At 47.4% G+C, this 27619-nt stretch overlaps 1 protein-coding gene across 5 annotated transcripts in view; it reads left to right on the top strand.

The window, feature by feature from the left end:
- Positions 1-27619, top strand: part of Drc3 (dynein regulatory complex subunit 3) — a 41506-nt gene that overhangs the window by 12008 nt on the left and 1879 nt on the right. For 4 of the 5 annotated variants that reach the window (XM_076936713.1, XM_076936716.1, XM_076936714.1 and 1 more), the window contains 7 exons: positions 59-225; positions 5549-5695; positions 9541-9660; positions 10254-10366; positions 12225-12399; positions 18439-18570; positions 21054-22669. In XM_076936713.1, coding sequence (XP_076792828.1) covers positions 59-225; positions 5549-5695; positions 9541-9660; positions 10254-10366; positions 12225-12399; positions 18439-18570; positions 21054-21182 — 983 coding nt within the window. In that variant the 3' untranslated portion in view covers positions 21183-22669. Of the gene's footprint in view, positions 1-58; positions 226-5548; positions 5696-9540; positions 9661-10253; positions 10367-12224; positions 12400-18438; positions 18571-21053; positions 22713-27343; positions 27476-27619 lie in introns of those variants that run through there. The other variant, XM_034506787.2, reaches the window with a different exon arrangement.

The following is a 27619-nucleotide window of genomic DNA, read 5'->3' as shown; positions in this document are numbered from 1 at the left end:
TCCCTCCTCTAACCAAGCAGTGCATCTTCAGACCCCTCAGAGTCCTTCTCTTTTGCAGATTTGTCCTTTAACAACATCGAGGCCATTGAGGGCCTGGATACCTTGGTCAACCTAGAGGACCTGAGCTTGTCCAATAACCGAATCTCCAAGATGGACTCTCTAGATGCCCTAGTGAAGCTGCAGGTGCTGTCACTGGGCAACAACCAGATTAGCAACATGATGAATGTGAGTACCAGGCCTGGAGACCATGCCACAAATACCACAGGACCTCGGGCTGTGCCAAAACCAAGGTCTGTGGTGGTAGATACACAGTATACCCTTTCCCTAGAAAGATCAAACATCCAAATTAGTCCACAAGGGCTTTGAATATATTGAAAGACCATGCTTAGTCCAACAAAACCATCTCTGGGTCCAGGCTGCATGGCCTCAGCCGGGTCCTATACTTGCTCTGAGTCTCATGCTCAGGTGACAAACCTACTTTGGATGTAGGGCATTTGTTCCATGCTCAGTGAGACAGAGATGGCAACATATGGTCCTTTTTGGAGTAACCAGCCATACCCTCATCATCTAGACGAATGTGACAGCAAGTTAGGGTCTCAAAAACAGTAAAGCAATCCCTGTGGATGGTAGAAGGGTAGTCTAGGTACCAAAATGTGTCTTATGACAGCAGACATTGTTGGGAGGCAGGCTGCCCCCTTCACGTATCACAGTGGGCTCACAGTAGGGAGATGCAGCTGATTCTCTGCTAATAATTACTGAGTGCTATGGTAGAGGTGACCCTGTAGCTTCTCCAGCTTAGCCACCAGCCCAGGGCTAGCTAATACATTCCCAGACTCCATTTCCACATATATTAATCAGTTGGCCTGGCTTCAGTCCTAACTATGCACCCAAATGGCTTTACATGAACAGGAGTGAGTCAAGGCACCAAGTTATTGCCCACATTTAAGTCTGCTCATCAAAGCTAAACCCTAGAGGCAACACAATCTTCACTTTGCATGTCAGACATGAGTCCAAGTGAGGTGCAAGCTTTCCATTTCCATGTCTCAGTTTTCTCACCTGTCAAATAGAGAGGTGGCAGTAACCAACCGGCCCAGGCTCTCTAGGGGAAGTGATAAACAAAAGCATGCTCTCTCTCTCTCTCTTGCGCTCTCTCTCTCTTGTGCGCTCTCTCTCTCTCTCTCTCTCTCTCTCTCTCTCTCTCTCTCTCTCTCTCTCTCTCCCTCCCTCCCCTCCTTCTCTCCCTCCCCTCCTTCTGCTCCTCCTCCTTCTCCCTTGTTTGGTACCCCACTGTAAACCTGAAAGTCATAACCACACAGCCTCTGCCACCCAAATACTGGATTACAGGTGTGTGCTCAGTTTAGAATCAGGTTGTTAATATGCAGAGGCCTGTTGTGGCCGATATCTTTGCTGAGAGAAGGTCAGGGATGATAGTCAACCTGATTCCAGAGCCTTTAAAGATATGAGAACCAGCTGGGCAGTGGTGCTTCAATCAAGCACTCAGGAAGCAGAGGGGAGGGGAGGCTTCAATCTGGCATGAGGAGGATACTTCTTAGTATGTGAGCAGAAGCTAGAGAGGCACCAGGAAAGCCACATGGAAGCCAAGGGCAGCCTGGGAACTGAGGTTAAGTTGCAGACAGTAGCATCTAGAGAAGCGCCAGCATGGAGACTCTGTGCTCTTCCTGTACAGGAAGGAAATGCACCACAGTCGGGGTAGACTTGAGGGGTCACATGAATGGTTAACTGGGGTGGGGGTGGGAGTAACTGGAAGCAAAGCTCAGCCAGGGCCTTGGGTGCAAGTGATTTGCCTGGGAGGTGACTTCTAGAAACTAAAGTGATCTAGTGGGGAGAGGGAAAGCCAGCATTGGGTGCTGGGGAGATTGCTGCTATGGGTGGTGGGGACTGGATTCTACTGGGCCTCAACAATATCCAGAACGCCCTCCAAATGTGACTCCCTAATTGCTGGAGCCTGCCTAAGGCACTGACCTTCAATTCTGTCCCTGAGCAGCTAGGGTCACTCCACGAAGATTAGCTCCTTTGCAGCCTGTGGGTGGGCCTCTGGGGACATGGAGACCTTGCTGACACAGAAGATGACAAAGTGGAGTGCTGCCAGGAAAAGTCTGTCCCGGCTGAAGCATCTGCTGCAAACAAGGACACTTGTGGTATGATTTATGGCATGGCAGAGAAGAGAGCTTATCAATAAGACTTCAGGGGTATAAATTCCTTATACTTCTAGGCTCCCCCATTTTTAGCATTTCCTCATGGCTGTTAATCCCTTATAGCATCCTTGTTTATATATGATAGGAAAGAGAGAAGGAGAAGTCTCCTCTCCACTATCCATGTCCCTTTAGTCTGCAAGGTCATTGAAGGCTCTATTCCTACCCCCAGACATCTCATGTGTGAGCATGGCCAGCTGGGTAGCTTAAGTGAACAGCAAAGTCAATCAATCATTGACTTGTTATTAGTATGAAGTCTGCCTGGTAGGGCCAAACCCCAGAGGTCATACAGTCTCAGAGGTTTGCTAGCTACAACAGTTCAGAGCATTTCAACTCAACAGAACCCTTACCAAATTCAAGCCCCAATTATCCAGTCTGCCTTCTGCTCTGTGAGATAAGGAATCCTCATGCAGGCCAGCAGGGGGGCCAGGTAAGGCCTGGAAGGTGTGACTAGCAGAGTCAGCCTGTGTTAGCTGCCACCTACCAGCTGCCTGACATTGAACCAATGACTTAGAATTTTGTGTGTGTCACATTGATAAAATGTGATTAATAGTAGACCCCAGGGTTGTTGTGAAGACCAAATCAGTTACACTACTATATGCCTAATGCAGGACCTGACACATAGTAGGTACACAGAAAATGATAGTCACTCAAGAATTTTCAGGTTCTGAGTTAACCCCAAATAGCCCTTTTGGTTTTTGTTTGCTTTTCCTTTTCCTTTCTTTTTCTTCTTTTCTTTTCTTTTCTCTTTTCTTTTCTCTTCAGACAAGTTTTCTCTGTGTAGTCCTGGTTATCCCAAAACTCACACTATAGACCAGGCTGGCCTCAAATTCAGAGCTCCACCTGCCTTTTCCTCCTGAGTGCTGGGATTAAGGCGTGCACCACCACTGCCGGACTTCCTTTTGTTTTTGTTATCTTTATTTTTTATCCTGTCTTCTTTATTTTCTTCTTCTCTTTTTAAAAACTCATTTCTGTTTTAGCACTGTTAAGGACATAACCCAGGAACTTGTACACAGAAAGTCCATGCTACCCCGCGGACCCAACACTTCCAGCTTCAAACTCTGCTGTTGAACATTTAGCATCACTTTCTGTCTTAGAATGCTCTGCACCCCAGATCTCATCCTTTGAACACTGGAAAATTTAACAGAGCTGAGGCCTTCCCCAGGCCTGGACAGAAGAGGCCAGAGAGGTTACAGAGGCTGTGTCAGGATGCCCACTCCCAACTAAATCCTTTAGTATTCCGCCATGCTGCCCTGCAGCACCTGGGCAGGATGAAACCTTCTTGCTCTCTCCAGTGGGGTGCTCTTTGCCAGTACTCCAGATGCACTCACACCCTATCTCCAAAGAAAGAGAAAGACAGACAGCCCATGGAAAGAGCCTGCAGGAGATTGAGGTATCTAGGCCAGGTGTCCCAAGGCTTGGCTGTATTCTGGAGACCTTAGGGACCGTGGATCCTCTTCACCTAGCCAGGCACTATTCCTCTTTGTGACTTGACCCAGAGAAGCCTTAGGCATCTTTGTGACAGACACCCCTTAGGCATTGGCTTCAAAGCTAAGTATCTGAGCACTTAGTCTTTCCCATTTATTTGGCATCTAACTGCCTGCTGTTTCGCGATTTATTTGTTATGTTTCTTTTAGTACCTGCTGATTGCATTAAAAACGCAGAACAGTAATCCTAACTCAGAGCACAGAAGCCTAAGTTTTGCTTTCTCTTCCCAAACCTTAGGCTTCTTCTAAGTTCCATGAGTATCCCTCCAAGCATCCAGTTTTTAAACATGTGTGACTGTCATGTTGGTCCAGCTGTCCTCCAGGCACCTGCCGGTGACTGAGCCCTCTCTTCTCCAGTCAGCACTTAGCATGATTATTGACATAGCAGAGAGGGGATCCACTCCTCTGCTGGATTCCTCCATCATGTGACCTAAGTCCTTTAAGGTAGCAGTCAAGATTGTTTCCAGATGGTGCACTGCATGCAGGGCGTTGCACGCATTGCATGCAGGGCGTAGCATGTGTCCATGAGCAGGATGCAGTAGAACAGGGCTCTCTACATCTGCACCAGCCCATCTGTAAGTAAACTCCCGAGGTGGGGATGCTAGATCACAGGGCATTGTGCACCTTTGTCAACTTCTCTTGTGAACTGAGACTCTTTACAGACCCACCTCACCCCACTCCACCCCCATGCAGTGAAGGGGTGCTCACTCTCACCTGCTATAACACATTTCGTCAGCAACATTTTCTCTCTATGGCTAAAAGAAGTAAAGGGGGTTCTTGAAAAAAATATTTTAGAAAATAAACCAAATACTGCTTTCCTCCATAAACAAGACTCTAGTGGCTTTTGCTGTTCTTAGAACACATTTAAATTCTTGCTGAAAGCCTATGTGGTCTTCCAAGAACCAGCCTCTCCCCATGTAGCTCATGTCCTTTCCCCTGTCCCCTCCACACTGCTCTGCAGCTACCTTGGCTGAGTCCTGTTGGTGGCTGTGCCAAGCCCTCTGCTGCCTCAGGGCCCCTGGGTTCTTGGACTGTGCGTCCTCCCTGCTCTCCCATGGATGCTGTCTTAGTGAGGGTTTCTATTGCTATAATAAAACACCATGACCAAAAACAACTTAGGGAGAAAGTTGCTTACACTTCCACATCATAGTCCATCATCAAAGGAAGTCTGGGCAGGAACTCAAGGCAGGAATCTGGAGGCAGGAGCTGATGCACAAGCCATAAGAAACCCTTCCTGTCTAGCGCACACTGCAGTGTCTGTGTTCCAATGATGCTGTCATGCAAGCGCTAGCCAAAAGGTTGATTTTCCCATTTTACTAAAGCCGAAGCATAGGAAGAATAAATGGCACCCAGTGAGATGCTCTGCTTGCTGTTGTCCAGTGCATGAAAGGTGAGCCAGCAATCCAGCTCCATTTAACAGGAGACTTGAGATCTTCATGGGGTTCTACTGCTGAAAACGGAGCCCTATTCTACGTGGCCACATATCCAGAGGCTGCTGTGCATGCTGCCGACTGCTTTTCATAGGTTATTTCATTTAGCCTTCATGACACTAATGACACACCATGTCATACTGCCCATTTTATAGAGGAGGAAGTCAAGGCTCATACGATAGACCGATCATCTAACCTAAATCCCACAACTAGGATTTGAGCACTCCAGATTCTTCTAAAAGCTTGTGGCTACTCTCAGGACTGAAGTCTGGCTCAGAAGCCACAAACTCTCACCTGTTTGTTTGGAAGGCGCCCTGGCCAGGCTGTGGACTCAGGAAGGGTGTAGAGGGGAGCAGCCGCTGTGTGTGGTTCCAGATCAGTGGCAGCAAGGAAAGCACCTCTGCTTCCCGCTTCCCAGATCATCTACCTTCGCCGGTTCCCGTGCCTTCGAACACTCAGTCTCTCTGGGAATCCCATTTCTGAGGCAGAGGAGTACAAGATGTTCATCTATGCCTATCTTCCTGACCTCGTGTACCTGGACTTCCGGCGCATTGATGAACAGGCGGTAAGCACCCCGGCTCTGTTCACAGTGGGAATCGTGAGACAGTGAGAAGTTCTCCCTATCCTTGGCTAAGAGAACACGTTCTCCTGGCTGTGCATTTCCCCTCCTGTGCACAGCCACTCCAGCGGTGGCTTCCCAAGGTGTATTTCCTATGGGTTTCCAGACCTAGGCCCCTTCTACAGCTATTGTCTGTTTTCCTGGTGAAGACTCTAAGAGAGAGTGAAAGAAGGTGAACAGTAAATTGTCATGATCATGAGCTGGTGGCAGGGCCTGACTCAACCTAAGCTTGTATGAGCCTAGGAGCAATTCCATAGCAATTCCCTGAGGGTTGTCACTCCAAGCTGGGAGGGCCCCTCTCTCATCCCCATCTTTCTGGAAGCACACATAAGCTGGCAACCAAGGGAAGCAACTCACCTAGAGTCTCCCAGTCAGTTACAGTTAATCTTGAGGTTGGCTCCTGGAAGTTGGTCTTTCAGTCCCATGCCGGGCCAGCTAATGTGTGTGTGTGTGTGTGTGTGTGTGTGTGTGTGTGTGTGTGTGTGTGTTTCTCTACTACTTCCTGCCTCTGTCCCCTCTCCCTTACCATAAGTGAGTCCCTATCTCCTGCTGCTCCCTCTGTGCACACAATGTATGAGGCCTTTAGTAGCAGGACTGTGTCAGGTGCCTGGAAACACAAAGGCCACAGAGCTGCCTGGCTCCTCTCACAGGAAGCTGGTGCCTTTGCTAATAAATAGGAACCTATATTTGGCACATTGATGGATCCAGGGGGTACCCAGGAAAGGCTATCTGGACAGTGGAAGGCCAGCCCTAGTGTCTACCCTGAGCCTCTGCAGCCTATACAGAGAGTCCTGCCCTGAGGGGCAAGCTGGTTTCCAAAGTCCCCACTGACAGTGGGCTTTCCTGTGACAGTATGAACCTGAGGAGATGGTTCAGTGGTTATGAGCACTGGCTGTTCTCCCAGAAGACCTGATTCAATTTGTAGCACCCATGGGGTGTTCCACAATCACCTGTGACTCTACCCTAGACAAATCCAAGTCCCTCTTCTGGCCTCAGTGTGCACTGCATGCAGGTGACACAGTGACACACAGACATCATTCAACCCAAACATTCATAAACATAAACTAAAAATAAATAAAATCATTTTAAAAGACAGGTGTGGTCCAGGAAGATGCCTGAGCCAGTAAAGGCATCTGAATCCAATTCCCAGGACACACATGGTGGATGGAGAGAACTGACTTCCATAAGTTGTCCTCTGATCACTCATATGTTGTGATGCTTGTATGTGTGATGCACACACATGCACACACAAACATACACAAACACACATGAGTAGGGGCACAGAAAATGAATAAATTATTATGGTAAAAAAATTGAAAATCCCAATGCCAGGGCAAAGGAGCCCTGGAAGTCAGCCAGTCTAGCCTACTTGACAAGCTCCAGACCAGTGAGAGACCCTGCCTCAAAAACCAAAGTGGATGGCTCCAGAGGAACAAAGCTAGATGTTATCCTCTGGCCTCTATACACACACGTGTACCACATATACACCCACTTCCCAACACACACACACCAAAAGCATATTTGCATACTAATAAGATGAAGGTAATTGTTTATTTTTACATAAAGATTTAATCTTGGTAAATCTAGAGAGATGGCTCAGAAGGTAAGAGCAGTGACTGCTCTTCTAGATGACTCAGGTTTGTCCTTGCATTGTGGTGGCTGACAACCCTCTGTAACTCAAGTTCCAGGGGATCCAACACCCTCTTCTGGCCTTCACAGCCATTGTGTGCATATGGTTTCACAGACATATATGCAGGCATCCATACACATAAAATAAAAATAAATACATATCAATTTTTTACATTAAATATTACTGGGGGCATGGCTAGAGGAATGGTTCAGTGGTTAAGTGCACATGCTCTTGCAAGGACCTGGATTTGGTTCACAGCACATACATGGCAGCTCAGAGCCATCTATACCTAGATTCCTTCCCAGTTCCAGGGGCTCTGACACTCCCTGCTGACCTCCACAGGCACCAGGTACACATATGGTACACATGTGTACATACAGGCAAAACATAAACATTCATACACACAATAAATGAAATGTAAAAAAAAAAAAAAGATGAAGAGCAGGTGCCTTTAATCCCAGCACTCAGGAGGCAGAAGCAGGCAGATTTCTGTGAGTCTGAGACCAGCCTGGTCTGTATCATGAGTCTGTATCATGAGGCCAGCCAGAGCTATGCAGAGAGATCCTGTCTTAAACATTAAATCTTGCCTAGATATCTAAACTTCAAGATGCAGAGAATCTTCAATGGTTTTAAGAGTTGATTAATATTTTGATTTTTCTAATTCTCAATGATAAGAACTATGTGAAATAAATACATAGTATAAAATAGCGGAATTATGTTTAGAGCCATTTCAGAAATTGTTGAGAACTCAGCAAAATAGTTCAGTGTGCCCAGTGCTATATAAGCCTGGAGACTTGAGCTCAAGCCTCAGAACCTGCATAAGGCTGGAAGGAGAGAAATCACCTATGTTTGCCCTTGTGCATGCTCTTACATATACATATACATATACATATACATATACATATACATATACATCATATATATACAAGAATAATAAAGCCTTAAGTTTGGGTAGATTCTGTCCCAATCCCAAGTCAAAATTCATTTAATGAAACTCTTTAGCAACTCAAATAGCATTTTAAAAACCAAAATCCTAACATAATACAATCAAAAATTACACCAATGGTACTTATATGCCAAAGAACAATGGTAGGAAAATATTTAAAGTCTTTGTTTTCTGAAATTAAACAATTATGTTTCTATAACAGCAGGAAACTTTGTATGTACAAAAAACAACACTATTTCAAGTCTGAGCAGGGGGTGGTGGGGGGGTATCTGGCAGCATGGTAGGTGACAGTTGTGTGCACAGAGGGTTTGGTAGATGACGTCATGTGCGTGTCTTCTACTCAGAACCAAGGCTAGAGTGAAGTCATACAGTACAGCATGATCAAGCAAAACCAGAAACACCTGGGGTTCATTATACATTTGATTTTAAATGAAATTTTGGTCATTGTATGTTCAGAAAGCTTTAATTGTCAAGTGTGTGTGTGTGTGTGTGTGTGTGTGTGTGTCCGCCACATCCAGTTACTCCATCCAATATGGGACTGCAACCCTTAGCTTAAGGAGCTGAGTTTAGGTGTTAATTTGAAACACAACATGGGCTCAAAAGCTTGGGTGTATTATGCCCTTTAAAAAGCACAGGGCAGAAGCTAGGGGTGTGGTTCAGAGCCCAGCACTCTCCCTAGCATATGTGAGGTCTTTCACTATATTCCCAACACTGAAAAAAAAAATCACAGATCAGCCTAGCATCTGCAGTGTCAAGACCAGTCCTATATGGTCTCCTGAATCTTCAGAAACTCCTGTCAATGACAGTAGCACACATGGCCTATGTGTCCTTCTGTGATTCAAAATGAAGAATGAGTAAAGCTTCAGGAAGGCTGGGCTCTGCCGAGCAACCCTGGGCCTCCCACAACTGCACTGCCTGATCTTACACTGGTGCTGTACAACTCAGGAAGGGGCAGCCCCACCGCTTCCTACAGCATGCAAGGGGCACTTTCGGGCTGCTTCAGAGCAGGCTCTTGGGCACCTCCAGTTCCATGATTCCCCTAGGCTTAGGTTGCCTGGGAATAATTAGGCATTCTCATCTCCAGGGCCTCTGCCTTTCCAAACTTTTACAAAACATACCCTCCAACACATCGGCCATACTTAGGGGGCCCAAGGATGTCTGGCTGGAGGGACCAGTTATCCTCTGGTAACCATACCATTCCTGTTCCTGGGTAAGAGAGAGATGGCGAAGTTGAAACATCAGTACAGCATTGACGAGCTGAAGCACCGGGAGGCACAGATGCAGACCAAACTGGAGGAGGAGAAGGCCAAGCTGCAGAAGCTGGCAGAACACAAGGTACCACACAGACAGCTGGCCTGGCCTGGCCACAAAAGTACCATGGAGTGCTCTGGTCACATTAAACGATGATCCACAAGGATCCTGGGATCCTAAAACTTACAAAGCAGACACAGGAGCTGACACCACTCCCCACCTTGCTCAGCCCCAGTCACAGTCTCCAGAAGCCACTCCATTTCAGCCCGGTCCCCATTCCCTACCCCTGTGCCTAGAGAGTGTCCTCAAAACACTTGGTTCCAGAGGCTCCTTTACTTAAGACCCTCAAGCTGTTTCCCATCCTGTGCAGTAATAGTTTGGCCTTCCGTTCTCTGTAGTCCTCAATTTGTGGCCATGCCTTGCTGGCCTCCCTACTACCAACCCTAGCCGGCTATGGAGCTACACAGAGCTGCAGGCCACTTCTTGGAAACAACCTGCATCTGTATCTTCTGTACCTCTCTGCACATCCCCTTTGTGCCTGGAGCACCCACACACTTGCATTCCTGGGAGAGAGGGTTGTAGCTCGGGTGCCAGGTCCCCCTGAGGAATTCATAGCGACCTCCACCCTCACAGAAGCCTGGCTCTGGGTCACCATATCTGGCTATTTGAATCCACAGATGGCGTTTGTTGAGCACCTGAATGGCCCCTTCCTGTTTGACAGCATGTATTCCGAGGATATCGAAGGCAATAAGCTGTCGTACCTGCCTGGTGTTGGTGAGCTCCTTGAAGCATATCCTTTCTGAGTCACACACTGTGTCTTTGGGGGCAGGCCTGGCACAATACCACCAGCTCATCTTGGGCAAGTTCTTCCTACTCTGTACCTCATCATTCATGTGAGATCTCAGAGTTAAATCTCTGCTGGCTGCATGTATGCAAAAGGCCTTTTCAGTCAGGCCAGTTGGGCTTTGTGGAAGGAACAGTGCTGTCTAGATTTCTGAAGGCACATTGAGTCATAGCTTCTGGCTCTGTCTACCATTCCTGGCTAGCTGGGTTTTCTGAGGTGGAAGTAGAAAATGTGTTTCTATATCAAGGATCTTCACTGGCTACATTACTGCTCTTGGTCCACATTCCTTTAAGCACCCCCACAAGGTAGCTGCCATTAGTAACCCCAGAGGTTAAGCAATTTGTATGGGATCATTCATCTGTGGGGCCTAAGAGCTTGCATTTGTCCCCTTGTTGGTCAGAGCCCGAGGAGGAAACACTAAGTACTTGTTATACATAGTGGCAGTGGTCATGACAACCAAACCATGTGCTTCAGTGGTAAGCAGGAGATGGGTGGGGATGGGGGGTGGGTTGTACCTGGGGTCTGAGAATTGAAACAGCCAGTCCCAGATTGGTCTGTGGGGCCGCCAACACCAGTGTCAGCCTCCAGAAAGAATACAAAGATGAATCTCTAATGAAGGAAGTGTGATTTGGGAATAAGCTGTGAAACTAGAAATGCAATTTGGGAAAGATGAGGATTCCCAGGAATGGAAGGTTACTGCAGTGTGTAAGATCACAGTGCCAGCAGCAGTCATGAGGTACAGCTGGTCCTTTTCCTGTCTCACAGGTCCTTTTCCTGACTGGCTGACCCTGTGATGGCTCCTGCCATACACAGCTCCTGTGTTAGAGCCTCCATCCATGGCCCTCCCAGCTCCTTGGCCAGCTTTGGTGAGCTCCTAAAGGCAGAGCCCAGACCTCAGAGGCTGCACTGAAGCCTTCTCAGTGGGTATCTACCCAGAACCCAAACACTGCGAGGAGAGTGAGACAGGACTTCTCCTTGCTGGCCACCCCTCTTCCTTAGGGACCTATGTTCTTGACAAAAGCACTGTGAAGTTGAGGTATTTGTGTGAAAGGCATTCCATCTCCTGAACACATTCCCACTAGATCCCCAAGATCCTATGGGTTTTGCCTGCCTGAGCCCTAGGACTCTTTCCAAGGACATGCTTTTGGTTTGGTTTTGTTTTGTTTGTTTGAGACAAGGTCTCACTGTTACAGCCCTAGCTAGCTTGGAACTTACAGAGTTCTGCCTCATGCCTCTGCCCCATGAATTCAGAAATTAAAAGTATATGTCATCACACCCTCCCTCCAAAGAACCCTTTGTGGTGGCTTCCTCAGTGCTCTTAGTTGAGGCAAGGACACTGAGGCCAGAGAGGTCAGTTGCTAAGGTGGGTCCCAGAAGCAGCATCAGAGCCATAATTTGAACCTAGACCACCTAGTTCCTCTCTCAGCTCAGATGAGCCACAAGCCAGGCCCCTCCCAGAAGGGCCCTTCTGGGTGCCACATCAGAGACAGAAAAAATAAAAGTACTCTAACTCATTGCCCTGGCCAGGCTGCTTCTAGCTCTTCCCTACACCCCAAGTCCTCTGGAAATCTCTTCTAGGGCCGTTACCCTGTTCCTGAGTTCCTTAGGATAGAGATGCCATGACCACCAAAGCTCCAAACTGCAAACCCTAGTTTTGTGGCTCCTCAGTTTCTTCTTCTGTCAAAAGGACCACCTGTAGCCTCCTCAGTGTTTCCATGGTGTGTTCTGCAAGCAATTGTCATAATGTTTGTCATCATCCTAGTAGCCTGACCTTGAGCCCCAAGCTTCCTTAACAGCCGCTTACCTACAAGGACAAATTTGTCATCATCTGCCTGAACATTTTCGAGTACGGCCTGAATCAGCAAGAAAAGCGAACGCTAGAGTTAGACACTTTCAATGAGTGTATACAGGAGGCCATCCAGGAAAACCAGGACCAGGGCAAGCTCAAGGTTGCCAAGTTTGAGGAAAAGCACTTGCTGGTAAGTTCCCTTGTCTTATGCCAGGGTACCAGGAGGGGCTGCAATGCCCATGTCCTATGGTGGCCCCTGAGGCCTAGAGTCTATGTCCATGTGCCAAGGATCACAACTTCACCAAATGGCACCACATACAGCTGCACTGAACCAGCAGAGTGGCTCTCCCTCACATCAGATACCCCTAAGATTCAAGGTTACCCCATCTCATCATCATCAGTGTTAGCAGTGGTATTATCTGTACCACTACTACAGTGGTGCTAATGATAACACCCTAGGCTTTCTTTGGGTCAGTCATTCACTCAGCAGGCATTTCTTAGAGCCACTCCACCTAGCTGATACACGTGCTTCCAGACCTTAGCAGCCCCCACCTTGTAAGGTACTCAGCCATGGGCTGAAACCTTTTTTACCTGAGTGAGCAAAGTGGTCAGGGATGACCTACAACTCTGGAAAGATACACTTCCAGAGAAGGGCCAGGAAGCTTTAGAGATTCCTGGGGCCCATATCCCAGCAGAGCAAGCAGCAAGCTTGAAGGCCCAGTGCTCAGGCTTCAGCCAAGTAGGAGTCATTTAAAAGAACTTTTGGCTATTATTTTGTTTGTTTGTTTTTCAAGCAATGTAGCCCTAGATGTTCTGGAACTCACCCTGTAGACCAGGCTGGCCTCGAACTCACAGAGATCCACCTGCTGTAATTAAGGCAAATTGTGCCACTATTGTTATTTTTAAATTAAGTTTTAAATTTTTAAGTAATAACAATAATGCTATTTTTAGAGATAAAGTCTCACACTATTGCCCAGGCTCACATCAAATTCCTGGATTTAAGCAATCCCACTTCCTCAGCCTCTCCAGTAACTGGGACCATAGATACAACTGTGCCTGGCCTAGGTGGAGTTATTTATAAAACAGGTGGTGTTCTTAGTATTAATGGTGTTTGTCACTAGAGCTAGAGCCTGGGACATTCCATTTACTAGACAAGTACTCCACCGCTGAACAACACCCTCAGCCCTTTTTCATTCTCTCATATTCTTTATTTAATGCTTAGGGCTAACTGATCACACTGAGAAATATGGCAGGTAACGTTAGATGTTGGCTAACATGCCAGGCAATGGTTAAACCCACTTTGGTAGCTGCCGTGGAACAGCGTTTAGGACTAACTCTGTGTCCTCCTGGGTAATTTAAGATGTATTTACTCAGTACCGCTCGATACTAAGGGAGGCACCAAGGCTACAATGATGGTGTCAAGATGAGGGTCAGCCCTCAGAGAGGTAACTATGTAATGGCAAGAAGCAGACAGTTCTGGCTGAGCCTGGTGGAGTAGGCATGTAATCCCAGGTACTTGGGAATCTGAGGAAGGAAGATTATAAATTCAAGGCCAGCCTGGGCAACTTAGTGAGACCCTGTCTCAAAATAAAAAGAAGAGCCAGGAGTAATGGACACCTTATATCTTTAATCTCAGCATTTGAGAGGCAGAAGCAAGTGGATCTCTGTTAGTTTCAGATTAGCCTGATCTATATATAACAAATTCTAGGGCACCTAGGGCTGCATAATGAGACCCGGTCTCAAAAATTAATTAATGAATGAAAGAAGACCAGGGATGTTGTAGAGTGCTTGCCTAGCACAAAGAGACTGGGGGGTTTGGCTCTCAATGAAATATTCACATACAGACACAGCCTGCATTGCAATTAGGTGTGATATGCCCTTTGGATAGCCACTTGTCATTTCTGATCTCATTAATATCTTCCCTGGACTGATCTCTCAATTTCTATTTCTTACTCTACTGTGTTATCACTGATGCTCAAGCCAGGAGAGTTATCAGGACACTGGGATCTTGGAAGAACCAAGGGAAAGGATGTTGAAGGACTTCGTCTATCATGTTCTTGAATGTATAGTCTTTAAGCAATATCCTCCCTACCACACTTGGAGAGTGCTTTCCCTGGGGTGGTGGGAAGCTAACTGAAGACAATGAGTACTAGGTCCTTCATGATTGTGCAGATGGTAATATGTGTGTGACAGTCAAAGGGTAGACTTTGCCATACTCATATGGCTTTGGTAAAGCTCAATTCAGACTCTTAGAGTGAGAATGGACATACTCATCCCAAAGACATACAATTTAGAGCATTCCCAAATCCATGTACAATATTAGGAGGAACTGGGCATGGTGGTGCATGCTGTGATCCCAACACTCGGGAGGCTGTAGCGAGAGGCCTGATGTGAGCTGAGGCCAGCATGGACTGCAGAGTGAATTCCAGGACAGCCTAGGACACAGGAAATTTCTGTCTCAAAACAACGAACACCAAAAAGAGACCGGGAATGAGATCTGGAACAGAAGCAGGGGGAGGGTATACTGAGAATCATCCTCAAGACCCTTTACGGTCTTGGAACGAGGGGCAATGGTCCAACTGTGGAGTTGGGATGCTGAACCTTTATAAAGACTTGCAGGCACTGGACTGAGCTCGGGGAAGGAAGATGTCCGGGTGTAATGGATTTGATGCATTGAGCGTTTCTTCTGATGCTCTGGGTAAGCAGAGGAAAACACATGTTCTGTTCCCCAAAAACTGGGCTGGGCATTTCCCCTGGAAGTGACGGTGAGGAAGCAGGACTCTTTGTCATTCACTTTGGGGATAAATATAGCCCATACTCTGCCTCTCTGGACCCTGCATTATTTCCTGGTGCCACTTTTGTGGAGGGACAAGGGAAATGGTACCAGGCTCCACTTGCTCATTAGACAAAGCAGAGCAGAAGTGGGGTGAGGTAGGCGGCTTGGAGACATCAGCTATGAGGTTCTGATAGAGAACAGTGTAGATGAGAAGCAGCTGGGGTCTAGCGGGGGAAGGAAGAGCCTCAAGGGGAGGGAGGCTCCTTGGTATTTATCTCAGAAGGTTGTTTGGCAGAGGGGAGCCTGTGAGTTAGAAGAATCGGGACGTGGTTGGCTATAGATCACTAAGGCCTAACAAAGCCATCATCCTGGAAATGAGACAGTTTTAGGTATCAGAAACTGATATATATATATATATCTTGATACTAGTCTTACTAAGTTGTCCAGGATAGCTTTGAGCTTGGGGTCCTCCTGCCTCCATCGGCAAGAAGCTGAGATTATAAGCCCTTGCCACCATGGCTGGGGTAAAGCAGAATTCTTTTTTAAAAATTTTATCTCTCTCTCTCTCTCTCTCTCTCTCTCTCTCTCTCTCTCTCTCTCTCTCTCTCTCTCTGTGTGTGTGTGTGTGTGTGTGTGTGTGTGTGTGTGTGTGTTTACATGTGTTACTAGTGCATGCATGCCACAGCATCAGAGGACAGCTTTCAGAAGTTGGTTTGCTCCTTGCACCATGGAATCCAGGGCTCAAACTCAAGTTGTCAGGTTTGGGCAGCAAATGCTTTTACCCTTTGAGCTGTCTTCCCAGCCCAGAACTCTTCATTCATTTTAAATTGCAGGTCTTTGTGAAAGCTAAGGAGAAAGCCTGCGTTTTCCTCAAAAACCTAGTCAAAGGGCAGGGGATGGTTCAGCAGGTAAAAGGCCCTGGCCTTGAAAGCCTGACAACCTGAGTTCAGTCCTTCAAACATGCATACCAAGTGAGATGTGGTGGTGGGCCTCTGTTATTTCAGCACTCCTGTTGACAATGGGAAGCAGAGAGAGACTCTTCCAGAAGCTTGTAGGCCAGCTAGCCTTCAGTGCATAGCAATATGCTGCAGCAGAAACAGGAGAGAAGCTGGGCGGTGGTGGCGCACGCCTTTAATCCCAGCACTTGGGAGGCAGAGACAGGCGGATTTCTGAGTTCGAGCCCAGCCTGGTCTACAGAGTGAGTTCCAGGACAGCCAGGACTACACAGAGAGACCCTGTCTCGAAAAACAAAAAAAAAAAAAAAATAAAATAAAAAAAAAAAGAAAGAAAGAAAGAAAGAAAGAAAGAAAGAAACAGGAGAGAACCTGCCTCAACAAGGTGCGAGGTTAACCACCTCATGAAGTTGTTTCCTGACCACAGCATGTACCTACATGATATGTGCGCTCTCTCTCTCTCTCTCTCTCTGTCTCTCTCTCTCTCTCTCTCTCTCTCTCTCACACACACACACACACACACACACACACACACACACACACACACAGTGGAAACAGAAAATTTCACAGAAAGACAATGTGTGATTTCCGGTTTATCTGGAGACACTTGTCATTAGGATTGACCTCTCTGGACTGGACAAGTCCCCAGTTCTTGTCCACCCACTTCTTTCCTGGCATTTCTTCCCTGGCTCCTAGATACATTAGGTTTGGGAGGCGTATATGCCATCCATTTGCACCTTCTGAGGACCAGGTTGGGGCCTGACTCACCCTAGAAACAAGTCCCTCTGGAGAGAGGCAGGTCATGGACCCTGCTAAGCCCAACTCAGAGCACCCCACCTGTATCTCAGTCCACCAGAAGCTGTCCTAGAAATAGCTCATCCTAGGTCCAGGTAAACACACTCAGGGTGCTGGGGTATGATCTAACTTTGGGAGTTTCCTGAGCTTCCCAGGTGCCTCCAATGCTCAGCCTAAGTTGAGGCCACATTGTAGAAGTTCCCAGGACACATGGCTCTGAGCGCTCCAAGTTTGTCCCCTCACAGCCGCCCTCCTACTGCTTGGTCCTGTGTTCTTCCTGTCCATCTACCCAATTAGGCCTTGTACACACCTGGTCTTCAAGCCCAGTGATGCGTGTGCAACTTTTATTTCACAAGTTTACCTGCCCTTATATGGGTACACTGCATAAAGCAGGTGTAGTAGTCCAGGCCTGTAATCCTAGAACTTGGGAGGCAGAGGCAGGAATATCAAAGTTTAAGGTCATCATTGACTACACAATAAGTTCAAGGCCTGCCTTGAATGCATGAGACCCTATCTCAAAAAAAAAACAAAAATAAGCAACAGCAAAAAGCAGGGCTGGAAGCTTCCTACATGATAATACATCACTTTGTGCTGGTGATACGTTCGGAGAAGTATGTCACTAGGTGATTGTCACTGTGGGAACACCATGATATTGCTAGGTAGTTGGAACTTTTGAGCATCCCTGTCTGATGGGGCCACTGTCATCCATGCAGCATGTCACTGACCGAGATATGATTGTGTGGCAATGATCATAGCAGACTGGACAAGTGTATAAAGCTCTGAGAACACGGCTGTGGTTAGTAGAGATATGATTTGCTGGTAAGGTTTAATTTTGCTTCTTTCTAGGGTTTTCTTTCTTTCTTTCTTTCTTTCTTTCTTTCTTTCTTTCTTTCTTTCTTTCTTCCTTTCTTTTGTATGGTTTCTGAGTTTTGGTTTGTGGGTTTTTGGCACAGGGTCTCATTTCAGCCCCAAACTACAAATCTTAGGCTGGCCTCAAACTCCTGATCCTCCTGCATTTGCTCTCTCTGCCTCACAAGTGCTGGGATTTCGCACATGTGCCATCATGCCTGGTATGAGTTAATTATTATTATTCTATTATTATTATTTCTATTTTATGCGTACAGGTTTTTGCCTGCATGTGTGTGTGTGTGTGTGTGTGTGTGTGTGTGTGTGTGTGTGTGTGTGTGTACTGCTTGCATGCCTGGTGCCCAGAGAGGCCAGAAGAGGGCATCAGAGTCTCAGGAACAGGATTTACAGTTACAAGTGCTGGGAATTGAACCCAGGTCCTTTGGAAGAGTAGCGAGTGTTTTTAACTGCTGAGCCGTCTATTCAGCCCTCTGAATCTGTTTTTAAAGCTTGATTTGCACAGACTGCCCCCAGCCTTGGCCCCCATGTCTCCTGATAAGAATGTCTTCCCTCCTCCTGGCACTGGGAAAGAACCTTGCCAGGAATCTCGTCTTCTTCCAGGGAGGTAAGGGTAGGTCTGAGGGCTTTTTTCGTGCTTGCCACATTCAGGTACCTTTGTATACAGTGTGCCAGAGCAGCAGGCAGCATCCCCAAAGCTTTCGGAGCTAGCACATGGCAGACTGATACTTGAACTTGGCACTTCCTCTCGAGACTCCAAGTTTTTACCCATAAAACCAAATCATCGCATACTACTACATGGTTAACTACTAAGTCCCCAAGTGTGGATTTCTGTTTGTAGAACTTAAATGCCATCCGGGAAGAGAATGATCTGCCCAACATTGAGAAGAAGCTGACGGAGTGTACTGAGAGCATCAATGAGCTGTTCAACACACTCATGACACTGGAGATGCAGCTGGTGGAGCAGCTGGAGGTAGAGCCAGACTGGCATATATCCGGGGGCCTCCACACTCAGCTTCAGAACACTGCAAGCATGCCCTCCACAGACTCCTCTCCCGTGTGTCCAGTGTGACCCAGTGGACACACAGGAGAGGACTGGACAGGAGGAGACTAGTGGATCACTAGCACTCACTGGCCAAACAGCTTAGCAAACATGGAAGAGTTCCAGGCCAGTGAGAGAAAAAAAGGCGAATGGTGCCTGAGGTTGGCCTTTGCCTTCATCCAGTGTGCACACAGGGCCACAGACACATGTGCACCCCACCATAGGATGAACATGAGCGTGTGAACATGCACATATGCAAATGCATGCACAAGTACACACACACAATTAGTTCTTACCAAAATTATTAAAATACATTAAAGTCAGGGGCTGATAGTGTAGCTCGGTGCTTGCTTAGCACAGACAAGTCCCTGGGTTCCATCCTCAGCAATGCAAGAGAGAGAGGGAGAGGGAAGGGGAGAGAGAGAAGAGACAGAGAAACAGAGAGAGAAAAAGAGAGGAAAAGGAACACACTGCTCTCTCTGCTGCCTGGGAAAAGATTCTTGTGGAGAATAAGAGGTGAACTTAGTCCTCCGAAAATCTCCCCTCCTCCATCCTAGAACAGTCTCAGCAGAGTACAGATTTCTTATTAGACCCAAGGGGAAGTTCAGGAGCTTACAAGACAGGTGGACCTGCGCTCGGGAGCCAAACAAAGACTCATCAGTGTTGCAGCCTGTGCCTGCTGTCTCAGGGTAGGCCATGTGCGGAGCCTGTCACTTGGCCCTGACTTGGGAAAATGAAAAGCACAGGCATCTCAAGAGCATCTGTGGCCAGGGTGACTTGTGTGTTTGCAGGCAGCCAGGCTGGGGTGGGGAGTGCTGTATGCGGTGTGATGAATTGGACCTCCTCAGATGTTGTCACAGCCGGTCCAAGAGACTAATCAATTCCTCACACATCAAATGGCACTTCCTACGCAGGATAGATCCACTGTCACACAGCACAGCAGCCGCTTATTTCCCATGGGGAATTGCTCTGCTCAAGTGCTGCAGAAGCAGTGCGTGCAGGGGAGGGCTGCTGCGGGCTCCCAGGCCTTTCACGCAGGGAGATTCTTTTCAGTAATCAAACACTGAAGGTCCATGCTCTTGTCCTGGCCATGTTGCCAGTCACCTGAGGCTGGAAGATGCTTGTCCCTGCTTCCAGCAACCTTACTTGTATTCACCAAAATGCTGTGTGTGCGTGCATACACACACACACACACACACACACACACACACACACACACACACAAGAATAAACTCGTTTTTGTAAGGCCTACAGACAGACTTTGGGCTCCTGTGATGCCCTGCATCTGTGCTGAGAGATCTATGAAGGGTCAGGAAAGCGTCTTCCAGGGGAGGAGGGTTCCTAATCACATTCTTATTATTCTCTTGACAACACTGAGATCTGTTTGGGCACCAAGTGCTTTGTTAAGTACTAGGGACAGCAGCTAGTTGTTGGAAGTCTAGGGTGACCGTCAGCACTTACCCAAGCTCCTGGATCTGCCACATACGTGGTAAATCATTTTGTATGATGTAGCTAATTTACCCCACTAGCCACCATAGTACCACATAGATTTATTGAGGAACTAGAGGCCAAAAGAGTAAATAAACTCCCTAGAGTAGAGTTGACTCTTGAAATCGCCCTCCGTTGCTTTTGTGGAGAGGATGGGCAGATGCTGCTGAGAGGCCTAGAAGGAAGGAGTTCATTCAGGGAGGAGGGAGTGAGGCCAGGATACATTGTCCTTGTGAAGGCAGTTACATAGGCAAAAGGCCCAGGACAGGGCTGGCAAGATGAGCTTGATCAGCAGTAAAGGTTCTTCCCACCAAGCCTGATGACCTGAGTTTGATTCCAGGGACCCATGTGGTAGAAGGAAAGAACTGACTCCTGCAAATTTCCCTCTGACCTATATATGTGCACACACACACACACACACACACACACACACACAAATGTAAATTAAAAAGACAAAACAAAACTAAAGCCCAATGGCAGTAGCTGGAGAGATGGCTCATTGTTCAAAAGCACTTGTTGCTCCTGCAGAGGACCTGAATTTGGTTCCTAGAACCCTCACGGCAGCTCTCAACAGTTTATGGCTCTAGTTCTAGAGGATCCAATGCCTCTTTCTAACTTCTGTAGGCACCAGACAGGCACATACAGCACATACATATGTGTAGGCAAAATATTCATATACATACAATAAGTAAATCTTAAAAAAAAAAAACAATCTAGTGACAGCATGAACATTCAAGGGGGTGGTGAGCTGACACTGAAAAGCAACAGAGCTCCGGAAGCCGGGGTGGCGGTAGGGGGAGAGTGTCAGTCCTTAGCCGTCTGCCCTACAAAGTCAAGGAGGGTGGTATTTGCCTTTAAGAGTCTTTGATTTGAGGTGTACAAAGGATGTTGGTACACACGTTGACTATCTTTTATATCATTTCCAGGAGACCATAAACGTATTTGAAAGAAACATCACTGACTTGGTGGGACTATTTATTGAAAATGTCCAGAGTCTATATCCTTTCTGTGACAACCCCTACCTTACCCCATGGGAAGGCACCATAGGCTCTTGAGTTTGTCTCGGCCTCTAGAGCAGCTAAGGCAGAGGTGCCTAGGCTTTTAATAAAAACCAAGGGATAGCTCAGTGGAGAACTTGCTTAGCATAACTGAGGCCCTGGGTTCAATCCCCAGGACTGAAAGAAAGAGCAAGTAGAGAGTAGTCTTGGGCAAATAAGTGGTGGCTGCAGGCCACACCCCCTTTTGCTCCTACTGCAGAGTAAACTGAGCACTTCAGATAATACTTCAGTTCTTACCCAAAATATCCACCCCCCATTGATTTGCAGAATCACCCCCAAGAAAGTGTTTACACTTTCCACAGGGCTCTAGTTCATAGGCATCTCCTTTTTTAAAGTAAAGGAATGTAAAATCTTCCACTTTCCACCCAAGGAGAGAGGCCCTCCCTGTCACAGGATGTGGACTTGGTAGACTATAGAGGATATGCCACAGGAACTGAAGTGTTCTCAACACTCAACATTGCCAGCATGGCTGGAATGCCAGTTTGGATGCCCGGAGGGACTGCATGTATTCCTCAGTGGGTGATGTTCATAGGGGTACTGACACCTCAGAATCACTGCCTGACCTTTTGTTACAGGAAAACACGCTAGGATGAGGCCACACCCACACTGATGACAGGACAGGTTAAAAGGAGCAAGGCTAATAGTTAAGGCTAGAAACCAACATTTGAAACATGAACAGCCCTTTATTGGAGGCAAAGTGCTAAGCACCACCCAGAAGGAACTCAGGTTCTAGCATCCTGGAGCTCAGAGTCCAGCACATGGTCATTGAGATAGCAACTGATGTGCAAGGTACAGGGTCAATGGCCTCCCTAAACACACAGGCACACACGCACATGCACGCGCACACACACATGCACACAAAGACCTGCAGGTAACCACAGGAACCAGGTGAAAGAAGAGACACTCCAGACAACAAAAGCAGTATGTGGTGCAAAGGCCCCAAGAATGGGCCCATGAGAACAGATTTCCAGATGAGACAATCGGGCCATGTCAGAGATTGGAAGCTCCCAGGAGCTCTAAGCTTGGAACTGGCTACTCAAATCCTCAAGCTTATTCCAGGTGCTACAGGAGAAGGAGTAAGATATTATGGGAAACCAGGGAGGTCTTCGGCAGTGTTAGGAAGTCATGGGGATGGGGAAACAGACTGAGAACCTGAGGTGAGCTGGCACTGGGGGACAGTAATGGCTGAGTATGAGGACAGGAATGATATGGGGACCTGACAATGCATGTGGGTGACAGCTCAATGTCTATGATGCCTCTTAGCACCTCATGGCAGGTCTTGAACCCTTAGACTCTAAGGCTCAGAGACTGGACTCTCTATCTAGTAGGGATGGCATGGCCTTGTTCATCAGAGGCCCAGCCACCTGTCCTGCTCTGCCCCTGGCTTTAACTCCTAACTGCAGGATCGCTCAGTGCCGGGACTTGGAGAACCATCACCACGAGAAGCTCCTGGAGATCGCCATCAACACCCTGGAGAAGATCCTTAAGGGCGAGATGGATGAGGACTTACCCGATGATGTGCGGGCGGTGAGTAAGGGGAGAGGGGCTGGCACATGGTGAACATTCTGGGCGAGCAGCAAATAGATGAGTGAAACCCAGCCCTACTCATGGCTTGTCTAAGCATTGCAAGCTCCTGGAGGCTTCGCTCCTTCATGTCAAGGAAACAGTAGCCTGCTTTGACTGCTGAGCAAGGTGCTTACCGTTGGTGTCAGGATGGTCAGGTGGTTATCCCAAGTTCCTGTCTATGGAGTCTTCCGGCACAGTTACAAACAGAGGTAACAGCCAGAAACTTCCCTCAGGGATCTTAATGGTGGAGAGCTGCAACACTGGTATACCCACAAGCTTCATGTCTGGTCAGCCACCAGGCTGTCCCAGTCTCCGCCAGGGCAGATAGACATGAATACTAGGAATGCATGTCTACACCTAAGGAGGCATCTATGAGCCTACAGCAGCAGCGTGTGGATGCCTTAGGAAAGGGCTTCAGGCAGGCATGGATGGGCACAGGTCCAATACTTGCCCTCAGGAGCCTGCTTCTGTTCGTACCCAACTTAGTTTCTCAGCTGCTCTACACCACTGCACTACCACCACGCCATGTTCCAGTTGCCCTTTGCCTGCCTGCTGGCTCCTTGCTGCCTCCTTATAGACCATTCTCCATATGCAGACAGGTAGGTCTATTAGAAACCCAGACTATACAATCCTCACCTCTCCCAGCCCACCATGATCTTAGCGTTCCTTCCCTTAGGTCTCAGACACTCCAGACTAGGCCTCCCTCCCTTGGCAGCCCCACCCCTGGTTCTGATGCTCATCCATCAGGCAGGCTCCTTTCAACCAACATTCTGTCTTACGATTTCTATTGCTGTGATGAAACAGCATGACCGAGGCAACTTGGGGAGGAAAGGGTTCATTTGGCCTATCCTTCCAGGTGACAGTCCATCACTGAGGGAAATCAAGGCAGGAACTCAAACGGCAGGAACCTGGAGGCAGGAGCTGATGCAGAGGCCATGGAGGGGTGCTGCTTACTGGCTTGCTCCTCATAGTTTGCTCAGCCTGCTTTGTTAGAGAACCCAGGACCACCAGCCCAGGGGTGCCACCACTCCAATGGGCTGGGCCCTCCCCCCATTGATCACTAGTTGAGAAAATGCCCAACAGCTGGATCTCATGGATTCATTTTTCTCAGATGACGCTCCCTCCTCTCTGAAGACTCTAGCTTATGTCAAGTTGACATAAAACTAGCCAGTACACCATCTGTCTGGCAGACATGCTCACTCCTCAGTCTCTATGTGCTTTTCTTGTCCTTGCCATTCAGATCTCCACTCACGTGTTAGCTCTACTGAGAGGCCCTCCCTTAGTGCCTCTTAAACTACTGTCTCTCTGTCAGACGCCATCAGTCAGGCCAGAAGCTCATCACAGTTCTAAACTCTGCTCCATGATTTGTTTCTACAACTATTCATACTGTACATACGCTGTGAGGGAGGGCAGAGGTGGCCTTTTCATCACCATGGACCTCCTGTTTGCACTAGCAGGAGCCTCGAGCACAGCAGCCAGGGGCGATCTTGGAATAGGGTGGATGAAAACATGTATTCACTAAATATTTACTTTCCCAAGAGCTGGGCTGACCTATGCAGATAGAAAGCCAGCAGCCTTGACTCCATAGCCTCTGTTCTGAGACTAGGACCAACACCCAACATAACAGCAAGATACAGGGTCACAGTCACACCAACCTGCTCTCCCTAAGCTACTTATACAGTTCACTACCCTGCCCTAACCAAGAAGCAAGTCTCCTCTGAGAGGTTCTGAAGTCTCTGACAGTCCTCATGGGATTAGGTCTGTGACACCCTGTGAAAAACATCACTGAAACATGCTCGTTCCCTAGAGACTATAGCACACAGTAAAATCTGGACCCCAGAGGTCATTAACAGAAAGGCAGGCCAGCATTCCCTCTCAACCAAGTGGCCCCTCCCTGTCTGGTACTGTAGTATCTGGGAACAAAGATTCTTTATTAGAGGATTACGACTCTCCAGCCTGTTGACCACGTTACCTCATTTCCTCACCAAAGGAAGCACCGTTATCATGTGAGATTATGGATGAGAACACTGGGCAAGGCAGGTTCACAGATATGAGTTGGGGATGGCACAAGAGTCTGAATTCTGAGTCTCGTCTGATAAACAGTGCTGGGCCTGCGACTGTAGTGAGCACCGCAGCCTTCCCTAGTTGCCATAGCTGGTAGGCACTTTGGGGGCACCCATGGCACCAGGCCATGGGGCTCTGCCTCTCTGCTAAGAAAGTCTTAGACTCATTAGCAAGACTGGAATAGATTACTGCTTTCAAAACTTCATGGGGAACCAGGCAGTAGTGGCACATGTCTTTAATCCCAGCACTCAGGAGGTAGAGACTTTCCTGTCAGCCCAGGACAGGAAAGCCAAGACATTTCAAGACTCTTCTCTTCTGGGGCTGTGGCAGGACAGTTAGCAACTGAAGATGGGGCTTGCTGCTTGGAAAACCCAGTGAACTAACCTCCAAGCTGGGTATGAAGTGTCTGAGAGACATTTTAGAACCTGAAAGTGGGGGTTTTATCTTCCTTGCTCTGTAATTGCTATTGCAACCTGGGGCACTGGTTGGAACTTAAGTGCTGTTATACTTAGTGCTCAGATGCTCGAAGGATGGTGAGTGGGAGCATGTGTGGGCATGTATGCATGTGCAGTGTCAGCGCTTCTCCCTGATGGGATCACATCTCAGGCATAACCTAGGACCTGGAATCATCCTGTCATCTTTACAAAGTGTGTTCTGTAACCATTTTCAAGAAACTCTTTCAAAGTTGCAGGAAACGTTTATTTCATTGAGGTACCAGCTCTGATTGATATACAATGTGTCCAAACTGAAGAGTGAATCTGTTTTGTTTTGTTTTTTTTTAATGACCTGACCTTGATTGTGGCCATTTAGTCACAGTGTTTTATTCATTAGCCTAAGTAGATGTGTTCTCATCCCTGCATCTGGCATTCTTCCTTGAACAAAGAATGGTTTCAGTGAAACACCCTAGCAGAGACTTAAGGTCAGATTCTTTTAAAGTGATAGTCTTAATGATAAAGTTTGTTCTTTCCTGAGCTATTTGAAGATTAAATATTGCATAGTTTCAAGCCTGTGCACCATATTATAAAATATTGTTCAGTTATGCATAATCTTAATTTGTGTATAATGGAATGTTATTTACTATATAACACTGTAATAAGCAAGCAGAGTTTATGGGAAAATCCGTATTATTTTTGGGTCATGTTTAAATATACTTTAAAGATAAAGGTACAAAAATAAAAGAAGCCTGTTACTAGACCTCAGGACACTTGCTCCTGAGTACCCAGTGCAGTCAAGTTTTCATATTCTGATCCCTCCCAGAGCCTGGGCCTGCTGTCTGGAGTTAGAAGGAACTGAATGGCTTCCTGTCATTTCTATGGTGTGACTGTGCTGACCCGTTGTCCCACATCAGATAACCTGGCAATTCTCACATGGCATTCTGTGGCAAACTAACATCCCACAGACATTGTTCTGCACCAGAGTCTGTGGCCAATAAGTTGAAAAGAAAAAAGGCAAGAGAAAGAAAATCAAGTAGGTTGTTTCCCAGAGAACTTTGTACAGCATTCAGGACACTCTTTGCCCCATGAATCTTACTTTGGGAGCCTGGAGGTATTTGATCAAAGAATATTTCCTTATGTAGGAACACTAACATTTCAGGATCAGACAGAACATATTTTTAGAGATTATTAGGCTGATACTATAAAAAAAAATGAAGCAAAACAAAGAAAGTACTGGTGTGTATCTCTCTCTCTCTCTGACCCAAAAATCCAAATAGACTTTAGTACATTTGGGGTTTCAGGTTTTTCTGTTTTGTGGTCACGTTATAGAAAAACAATGCAGATATTCCAAAGTCAAACCTTGCAAAACCTGAAACCCTGTGCACCTCAGATAAGTTATGCTCCCTATGTACAGTTTCTCAACAGAGGACACCCAGGTCCTTTGCCATTCTTGTGTTTCCAAGTACCTTGGGCTCGGAGTGGAGCACTGCTTCCTCAGACCCTCAAGCAAGCTTCCCCTCCCCCAGGAATGACTGTGCTGCATTTCCCCCATTCTAGCCAGAGCCTGCATCTAGCGCCTGCCAAGCTCACTAGAAGGTGAAGAGTTGCACTAGCTCTCTATAAGGACCAAACAGTGCCAGGAACAAGCCGAGGCAAGGCAGACCCCAGTGGAACCAAAGCTTGATTTTGTTTATGTGAGAAGCAGCAGAAGACATATAGGACATGGACACCTCTCAGCTTACAGGGCCCAGGGTTGGAACAGCCTGCAGACCCTCAGCGAGACCTGACTGGCAGAGCTTCAGGACTACCTAGAAAGAGGCTTTGTGAGAACTGATATCCCTAGTAATGCTTCCTTGGCTAGCCACCTGCCATCTCCCCGGAGAAAACATGCTTTTAATGGGGACTGCAGCACGACACCTGTCACAGCTCAGGCTGGGGAGCAGGCTGTTGCCTGAGGATGAGCTGGCACCAAGTGACTGATACAGTATGGGCTCTCCACTAGGTGTGTCCCACAGCCTGGGAACTCCCAGGGGTCTCTTTGTGCTTAGGGCATAATAACACACATCATCTCATTTGGACCTTCTCACTTTCCAGCTTTTTGTTGACAAAGATACAATTGTTAATGCGGTTGGGGCATCACATGACATCCACCTCCTGAAGATTGACAACCGAGAGGATGAGCTGGTGACTGGAATCAACTCTTGGTGTGCACATCTAGTAGACAAGGTGAGTAATGAACGCCAAGCCACCCAGCTGGCTGGCTTGAGTTTCACCAATCAGAGTATGCTATTTTCCTTGAGAAACAAAGTAGAGAAAATAAAAAAGAGATAAGGGTTGGTAGAATTCTGCAATGAAGGTAGTTGGCCCAGT

The sequence above is a fragment of the Arvicanthis niloticus genome, chromosome 6, assembly GCF_011762505.2.
Source record: "Arvicanthis niloticus isolate mArvNil1 chromosome 6, mArvNil1.pat.X, whole genome shotgun sequence".
Lineage (NCBI taxonomy): Eukaryota > Metazoa > Chordata > Mammalia > Rodentia > Muridae > Arvicanthis > Arvicanthis niloticus.
Note: the sequence above shows the minus strand (reverse complement) of the source record. Positions and strands in the feature narration are given on the sequence as shown.